Below are 9,648 nucleotides of genomic sequence, written 5' to 3'. Positions count from 1 at the left end.
GGGGAGGATTAAAATCCTTCCATTCCCCCGCCGCTTTTTGGGGCCTCAGCTGACTAATTGAAATCACAGGGATGGACACAAATACACGTTGTGACCCAGCTCTGCAGTGTACAGGGAGTTAGAACCGTCAGGCCTTGACATCCAGCAAAAACACAAACAGAGAATAGTACAGTCAGTCATTCAGCGAGGGTGCAAAATAACCAATGGCCAAGTTTAAGATAAAAATAGTATCAAGAGTGTATTCCAGGAGGGTGTAATCTCAGAAAGTCGGGAGTGAAGAACACTGATGGTTGAACAGGGTAGAAATAAGTAAGGTGCCACATTTTTAAAACATGTCTCATTTATTTTCTAAAGCACATATCCAGATCAATGAAGAAAATAATTCGGATACACTGAATAATAGAACAACTATCAGCAGGCATGGCTGTTTAACCCTTGAACAGTTCCAACTTCAGAGGCCGACAGGAATGCGTCAAAGACACAAGGAGAAGAGGGAGGGCTGCATTTGACATATAAAAAAAAAACGGAACTATAACAAAGCTTTCTTAATTCTTAAAAAAGAAGCAACAATTTTTTTTTTTGTGTGTGAAAAAGATAAACCGAAAGAAACCTACATACAGCATCTTGACCAAAATTAGAAAAGAAACACGCGCACACATTGAAAATGGCCGGGCCAAAATGTCATCCAGCCCATTGAAGAGCATCAACCTTTTGGTTGTTAATACTTCAAAAAATAGGTATCTTACAGCATTTCTTTTTTGAATGTCTTTTTACAGAGTATATTCATATATTTTCAGCTTACTATTTTTTTTACATTCTCACCACATAAGAACAAGTGCGTTGAGTAAAACATTTTGGAAAAAAATCATGCACCTTTTAATAGTTTTGTTGACCTAAAAAATGGGAATGTTCAAGGCAAAAAAATCCTTATAACGCTTCTTTTTCAGTGCCTTCTTTCCAAGCCATTTAAAGTCGTACTGTCTCATACTGTCTCACTACTCAGATCATGCCTATATAAGTTTTACAGTGTGGAAAGCAACACAAAACCGTACAGGGCAGGCAAGCGTCCAAACATAAATGCTCCTAGACTGAGTTCACAGAGGAAAGGCAGGCATTCTCTGTTTGTTAGAAAACCCCCACATTTATAAAAACAACCACATACACTCACACACCCAATGTCAGTGTGTTGTTGTGTTGACCGGATGATGCTTCGGAAAGTCTTCGATCACCCTAGTGTGTATCAGGTCTCACTGACAGAGGGTTGCTTTAGTAGTACTTCCCCAAAATGCTCCAAAAGGTCAGAGTTCAACTGATCTTAACCTGCAGCCAGCCCTCGTTGTGAGGTTCACTTCTCTGTGTTGCTGCTGGGTACAGTAGTTCTTTCTACACCAGAGAGAAGAGGAGAGGGAGCCATATGAAGGTTGGGGGCATGGAGGTTACAAGGGAGTGTGCCGCTCGAAACCACTCCAATGGCAAACAACCCTGAGATAGCAGGAGTCCAATACAAAACACACCACAAAAGGCACTTTATAAAATGACAGTGCTTCTGTTCTAATGAAATTCAAGTTGAGAGAGAAAGTGTCTTTCTGTACACTCTGTTCAGCGTTAGGCCAAAAAGAGACGGGTTTGTCCTGTTCCTTTTTACCATCCAAGCCACACGAGCGTCATCACTACTGTTTCTCAGAAGTGCCTTGTGTCCCCAGATAGCTTGAAATTCAGTAGAGTGAGAAACAAAACACACTAAAAACTTGCCACTAAAAAAGCCAGAATAGAGTAGCAGCAGAACCTGGTGAGGCCACAGGCCGTGTTCTAGAACAGTCTCTAACGTCCGTTCTGTCCTCACTGGTCTACTGTGGAAATATCGAATGTGGTACTGCTTGGGCCCTGCCTGTGGTTTCGAGGAGCATCTGACCCCAACCCCAAACCCTCCCCCCGGACCCCCTCCGTACCCCACCCCTTTCTCAGTCGTCGTCTCCTCCGCCGTAGAGGTCAGCCAGCTTCTTGAAGCGGGGGCCCCAGTCATTGAGGTAGTCGTAGTCCTGGTCCCCTGAGCTTGAGGAGTTGAGGGAGCTGACAGAGCCGGCCGTGGAGCCGCTGCCCTCATAGTCAAACACCAGCAGGGAGTCATAGGGCGGGGCTGTGGGGTCATTGTCTGCTGCCCTCAGACCCTGAGAGAGAAACACATAGAGGGTTAGTTAACACTGAGGAGAGGAAGGCAAAATACTTCTACTGTGCCTTGCTACTGTGTTTGAAAACTTTTGAAAAGATATCACTGTTAAGTACAGGGACATGAACATTAACACACTTGTATGATCTTTCGAGATGAACAATGTCTAATAGTTAACATACGTCGTTGATGAAGTCTCCAATATCTCCGGGATGAGGCAGGCTAGGTCTGATGGGGTACTGGGACTCAGCGATGACAGGCCTCTCGTCCACCCTGCGCACCCCCGTTGGTTTACAGATGATGTGGTCCAGAGCCTCGGGCTGCTGCAGTTGGCTTAGGTCATAGTCCTGCAACACCAGACAAGGAAGGGGACTCAGTGTAAGAATGGCGGAGAAAGTGTCTGAGTCCAATCACAGTATTTTTTAAACATTACATCTTCATCATCGTTGTCGTCGTCATCATCATCGTTGGCTTCATCATCCTCGGTGTGGTCATCATCAGGCTATAAGTATGGCTGCGTTGTTAAACGAAGTCCTAGTGCATGTGTATATCACTGACCTGGTCCTCCTCTCCTCCTCCCTCCTCATCGTATTTCAGGATGTTGTCTCTGACGTCGTCCTCTGGGTCAATCAACAGGGGCTTGGCCTGACGCTCCTTCTCCCTGCGCTTCATCCACATCACAAACACCAGTACCATTGCTGCAACACACACAGCACATCAGCAGGGTAGACAGAGGAGGGCTGGGAGTAGTATGTTGACACAGTCAATGACACCTACAGCACAGGTGTGTGTGTGTGTATAAGTGTGTATTATACTCACTAAGCAGTATGATGATACAGATGAGTATGGCTATGATCGCTCCGGTCCCCAGTCCAGCGGCAGCTACAGCTCCGGTGGTAGTACAGTCTCCGTTGTCGTCACACGGACACACCTTGACCTTTATCATAGACCTGTTAGAGAGGGGCGGGTTCCCAGAGTCCGACACTATGATGGGAACCTCATACACCCCTGCATCCAGGTAGGGAATCCTCAGTCTCAGCTGGGCATAGTCACCTGCACATAATCACACAGACACAATGTCCCGTCACTGCGTGAAGCTCCCAGTATCCGATAGCAATGGTGTAAAATATAAACAGTTGACCATTCTGGGGTTTTACTGTAGTCATCTATGTGAGCAGTACTGCAGAGATACAATACATGCAAATGCATACTGAATAATACACAGGCAGTTACTGTAGCTCAATACACACACAGCTACAGCACAGGATATCTCATTCAACCTAAACCAAGAGTATCAGCTAAAAAAAAAAAATATGTTTTTCCACAGCACCTCACAACACAAAAACACAAAACGCACACTATACAACACATTCCCCGAGGTGATCAACATATGGTTTCCAAATTTCGTCAAACACATCTGATTTTTATATCGCTTTATAATATACCAAATCCAACAGTATGTAGACAGGTAGTTCAGTCCTCCAGTATCTTATTGAGGGTGAATATGAGGCTTACTATTTCATGGATATACATTTTCTTTGCAGCAATTAGACCTAGATTACAAAACTTTCTCTCATATTGATCACCAATATTTACATTTCCCAACAGACAGAAATGGATATAAATTCCTAGACACAATGAAATGACAGCACATACATGATCCCACAATGGTGTCCGTTTATCACAGGACCACAGCATGTGCAATAAACCGGTTCCTTTGAGCTTTCTGCATCTCCAACCAAAATGTGACATTACATTACAGTCCTATGAATTATCTTAAATAATCATAAGGTATTAGATGTTTTGTTACAATACTCCTCCATGCACCAGGATAGTCTGCTGTCCATTGTTTAAGTGAATGCAGATGTGTAGCACAGTAATACATGTTCATATGAGGTAGTCCAAGACCCCCAGGCCATTTCATTTATTAAAAAGGTTGGATGAAATTGAAACTGTCAGGGCATGGAATAAATACATCAATGGTAATATATACATTGGTAATATATACATTTTTTATTGTGTTGACTCTACCTACATGTAACATAGATATTGGGAGAGATCTCCATCTCTGAACATTGAATTCAATCTCATCTATTAAAGGAAAGTAATTGATTTTATATGCCTCCTCCAGATGTGTCTTTGTCTATTTCCACTTAAATGTACTTTCTAAGCTTGAGAAGTATAATTAGAAATGGGCATTATTTCAGTTTTCTCCCAATTGACTTTAAATAGAGCACCATATGTGTCCAACAGTAGTAAAAGAAAAGACAGATAAATAAAGTCAAATGTAATCCTCATACAATGACATTACATGTTGATAACCACCAATCTCTATTCCCCAGATTGAGCCATGAGTTCTAATTACTGATGCTAGGGGTTCTGTGACTAAAGAAAATAAATAATTAGACAAAGGGCATCCCTGTCTTGTCCCTTTTGATAACGGAAATGATGCATAGATCTGTCAATTTGTTCATATAGATGCTTTGGGGGACTTGTACACTAGCTCATCCCAGGAAATAAATAACAGATCAAAATCAAACCTTTTTAAAAGACAGTCACCAAATATGCCCATTCCACCCTATCGAATGCTTTTTCAGCATCTATTGATACTGCCACTTTTGGAGCGTTCAAGTTCTTGGTATGATGAATTATTGGAGGTTGTCTGAGGAAATCCTGTTCCTGTTTCTATGCGAAAAGCCAATACTTTAGCAATGATTTTGTGATCCACATTCATGAGTGATCTTAGGCAGACAGATCCGCATGACAATGGATCCTTATCTTTCTGTTTAAATAGGGTGATTGTAGCCAAACAGAGACTGGGGAAGTATGTTTTTCTCTAGACCTGCTGTGAGCATAAGTAATATAGGCTTCAGCCATTTGGAACGGAAGTGTCGATATATTTCACTGGGAATTCATCATTAGATTTCCTTTTTTTTATTTTTATTATTGATGGACTCCAACAATTCACCCGGGGTAATGTTTCTATCCATATTCGTTTTCTCTGATACACTTATAATTGGTCAAATTGGCTTATTAAGGAAATTAATTGTCTATATCCTAATTTGAACTTTTGTTTTAGGATTGATACAGTTTGTGATCAAATGTTTTAAAGACTGAGTGGATTTCAGAAGGATCCATTGTTATGCTACCTGGGGTTTGAATGCTACGGATGAAGCCTATTCCCCCTCAGGAAACTAAAAAGATTTGGCATGGATCCTGAGATCCTCAAAAGGTTCTACAGCTGCATCATCGAGAGCATCCTGACTAGTTGCATCACTGCCTGGTACGGCAACCGGTACCGGAGTGCCAAGTCTTGGACAAAAAGGCTTCTCAACAGTTGTTACCCCCAAGCCATAAGACTCCTGAACAGGTAATCAAATGGCTACCCGGAACTATTTGCATTGTGTGCCCCCCCAACCCCTCTTTTTACGCTGCTGCTACTCTCTGTTTATCATATATGCATAGTCCCTTTAACTATACGTTCATGTACATATTACCTCAATTGGGCCGACCAACCAGTGCTCCCGCACATTGGCTAACCCGGCTATCTGCATTTGTCCCGCCACCCCATCTTTTACGCTACTGCTACTCTCTGTTCATCATATATGCATAGTCACTTTAACCATATCTACATGTACATACTACCTCAATCAGCCTGACTAACTGTCTGTATGTTGCCTCGCTACTTTTATAGCCTCGCTACTGTATATAGTCTGTCTTTTTACTGTTGTTTTATTTCTTTACCTACCTATTGTTCACCTAATACCTTTTTTGCACTATTGGTTAGAGCCTGTAAGTAAGCATTTCACTGTAAGGTCTGCCAACACCTGTTGTATTTGGCGCACGTGACAAATAAACTTTGATTTGATACTGTATGTTTCCCTTCCTCTTTCTTAATTTACCAATCAAGTATTTTCCCTGCACTTTCACCTTGCTCAACATATTGTTGCTTAGATTTCATGGCAGCAATCTCTGCAGATCGGGTGTTTATTGTGTTACATTCGAGCTTCAATGTGTTCAACTGTTGAAGGGTGTTCAAATTTTGTGTTAAAATGTTTGTTCTCGTATTTCTAATTCTTTATGGGTATTCTTTTACTTATGTCAAGAGTAAGACATGATTAAACCCTCTCGTATATGCTCTTGTATAAGAGCTTCCCAGACAACAGTTGGGCATACTTCATTATTTAAATATCTTTCCAAAAACATGTATATCTGTGTGTTGAGCTATGAGGTAAACTTCTTATCTTCCAAGTAACATTGTGTTGAATTGCCATGTTTTTGCTACCTTACCGTGAAATGCTTTCTTACAAGCCTTAACCAACAATGCAGTTTTAAGAAAATAAGAGTTAAACTGAAGTTAAAAAAAGAAACACAATAAAAGAACATTAACGAGACTATACACAGGGGGTACCGGTACAAAGTCAATGTGTGGGTGTACAAGTTAGTTGAGGTACTTGAGGTAATATGTTCATGTAGATATTGCATTGATAATAAACAGCGAGTAGCGGCAGTGTAACAAAACAAGAGGGGTCAATGCAAATAGTTTGTAGCCATTTGTAGCCATTTGATTATTTGTTCAGCAGTCTTATGGCTTGGGGGTAGAAGCTGTTAAGGAGCCTTTTGGACCTAGACTTGGCGCTCTGGTACAGCTTGCCGAGTGACAAGTCTATGACTTGGGTGGCTGGAGTCTTTGACAATTGACAATACAGTGGCGTGTATTCATGGATGCCAAGGTAAGCCACGTTTACCCAAAAATATGGATCAAGAAAGAAAGAAAAAATTTATCTTTCTTATCTCTGTGTTTCATAATTTTACCTCAATTCGCAAGGGGCTGAATGTATCTCATCAGAGAAAGCATCTGAGCGAGCAAAATAGCGCCCCTCTTTCTTTGTATGTGTAGCCCATCTATAAATTATTGCCAATCCACGTTGAGCTACACTGAGTGTGCTCAACTGTGAATGGTCCTGGTGGTCCAAAAAAAAGTGTAAAGTGGATTTGGCTTCATACCAATCACATCACATCAAAAGCTAAACGTTATTGACAGAAAAATACTTGAATTGTTGCATCTCGTTGTGTTGTTGTCCTCCGGTGGTTAGCTAGCTAGCTAAAATTGTTCCTTTCCCAAATTAGCCATGGATGGAGATAGGGATTTGGACTTGCGGTTTAACTTCATTCTCCGTACTGGCCAATGATTATGATGGTGATTCTGATCTAATCATGAATTAATTAATTGTGTCCCTGGCCTGAAGTTCAATATGTAGTAGGCTAATGTTAACTAACTGGCTCGTCGTTGCCCATGAAAGGAAGTTAGGCTAGAGAGCAAGCATTTTAGCCAGGTAGCCTAGGATAACTAAAACTAAAAGTGTGTACTGTATGTCAGTCATAGACTGTTTTGGCAACATGAAAGAGGAGGATGGCATTGGCATTTCTCAACAAGTAGGGTGAGTCAACATGTGTTTTTCTACTTAGCACAGAAATCAGTACCAGTTACAGCCAAATCATATTTAGCTTAATTCAGTTGATTGGAATAAATCGTTTAAAAAATATATATTTTAGTGCACACTGTATTAGACTAAGCATAGGTGATTTAATGATGTTGAAATGTTGAAGTTGAAATGGTGCTGGAATATTGGAGCCAGCTCCTCTTTTCTTTGCGACTTGCTGTAACTCTGTGGTTCTAAATCAATAGTTGTTTAGTAGTCCGAAAATGTCAGAAACATAAACTTGATTGACCAGCAACTGTTTGTTATTTGCAATATGCTTTGTGGACTCCACCAGACAGATGTTGCTCTCCAGTTTTGTGACGAAACAAAGGTGTGGTTGAATTTATGATGCCACTGTGTCTTTTTATTGTCTCAGCCTTAGGCCTATATCAAGGTGGCAAGGCAAATTAACTAACAGGTTATAGGTTAAACAATGCACTTTCTTTTCTGGCTTGATTTCCCCACACATGCTACTGTATTTATATAGTCTTGGCCAGATACATTTTTTTGGACCATTATTTAACAAGGCAAGTCAGTTAAGAACAAATTATTATTTACAATGACGGCCTACACTGGCCAAACCCAGTCCAATTGTGCACCGCTCTATGGGACTCCCAATCACGGCAGGCTGTGATACAGCCTGGATTTGAACCAGTGACTGTAGTAATGCCTCTTGCACTGAGATGTAGTGCCTTAGACCACTGCACCTCTCGGGAGAGCTCTAGTCAACCACAAATGCCCTATTTTAAGGAAGTAAGGTGTGTTACGAAGGACAATATTTATCTACTGAAACAAAATATAAACGCAATATATGTGTTTATATCATGTTTCATGAGCTGAAATAAAATATCCCAAAAATGTTCTATACACAAATGTTCTATCTCTCAAACTTTGCTCAGAAATGTATTCACATTCCTGTTAGTGAGCATTTCTCCTTTGCCAAGAAAATCCATTCAACTGACAGGTGTGGCATATAAAGAAGCTGATTAAACAGCATGATCATTACACAGGTGCACCTTGTGCTGGGAACAATAAAAGGTTGTTCTCCACCATAAGCAGTCTCCAACATTATTTTAGAGAATTTGGCAGTACGTCCAATCGGCCTCACAACAGCAGCACGCCCCTACTTAAAAAAAAAGGTGTCTGTGACCAACAGATACATATCTGTAGTCCCAGTCATGTGAAATCCATAGATTAAGACCTAATGAATTTATTTAAATTGACTGATTTCCTTATATGAACTCTAACTCAGTAAAATTGTTGCATATTATGTTTATATTTTTGCTCAGTGTTTAAAAATGTCCATTGCCCAACTAGTACTAAATTAAACGTTTTTAAAAAATATATAACATTTAAATAACATTTCTTAAAAACGGGCAAAGTTTTTATAACACCTGCTCATTCAGGGTTTTTCTTTAATTGAACTATTTTCTACATTGTAGATTAATAGTGAAGACATCAAAACTATTAAATAAAACACATAGAATCATTTAGTAAACAAAAAAAGTGTTAAACAAATCAAAATATAATTGGGAATCTTCAAATAGCCACCAGTTGTCTTGATGACAGCTTTGCGCACTCTAGTCATTCTCTCTACCAGCTTCACCTGGAATGCTTTTCCAACAGTCTTGAAGGAGTTCCCACATATGCTGAGCACTTGTTGGCTGCTTTTCCTTCACTCTGCGGTCCGACTCATCTCAAACCATCTCAATTTGGTTGAGGGCGGGGGATTGTGGAGGCCAGGTCATCTGATGCAGCACTACATCACTCTCCTTGGTAAAATAGCCCTTACACAGGCTGGAGGGGTGTTGGGTCATTGTCCTGTTGAAAAACAAATGATAGTGGGACTAAGCCCAAACCAGATGGGATGGCGTATCGCAGCAGAATGCTGTGGTACACATGCTGGTTAAGTGTGCCTTGAATTCTACATAAATCACAAACAGTGTCACTAGCAAGGCACCCCGACACCATAACACTTCCTCCTACATGCTCCACGGT

General features: G+C 40.8%; 1 protein-coding gene across 1 annotated transcript in view; it reads right to left on the bottom strand.

Moving 5' to 3' along the window:
• Positions 1 to 322: 322 nt before the first annotated feature.
• Positions 323 to 9,648, bottom strand: part of LOC112254395 (cadherin-4) — a 264,955-nt gene continuing 255,629 nt past the window's right edge. Inside the window, exons 14-17 of the mRNA XM_024426954.2 lie at positions 2,987 to 3,220; positions 2,726 to 2,865; positions 2,350 to 2,514; positions 323 to 2,168 (exon numbers count right to left, since the gene is read on the bottom strand). Coding sequence (XP_024282722.1) covers positions 1,962 to 2,168; positions 2,350 to 2,514; positions 2,726 to 2,865; positions 2,987 to 3,220 — 746 coding nt within the window. The 3' untranslated portion in view covers positions 323 to 1,961. The remainder of the gene's footprint in view (positions 2,169 to 2,349; positions 2,515 to 2,725; positions 2,866 to 2,986; positions 3,221 to 9,648) is intronic.

The sequence above is a fragment of the Oncorhynchus tshawytscha genome, linkage group LG07 (assembly GCF_018296145.1).
Source record: "Oncorhynchus tshawytscha isolate Ot180627B linkage group LG07, Otsh_v2.0, whole genome shotgun sequence".
NCBI classification, from domain to species: domain Eukaryota; kingdom Metazoa; phylum Chordata; class Actinopteri; order Salmoniformes; family Salmonidae; genus Oncorhynchus; species Oncorhynchus tshawytscha.
Note: the sequence above shows the minus strand (reverse complement) of the source record. Positions and strands in the feature narration are given on the sequence as shown.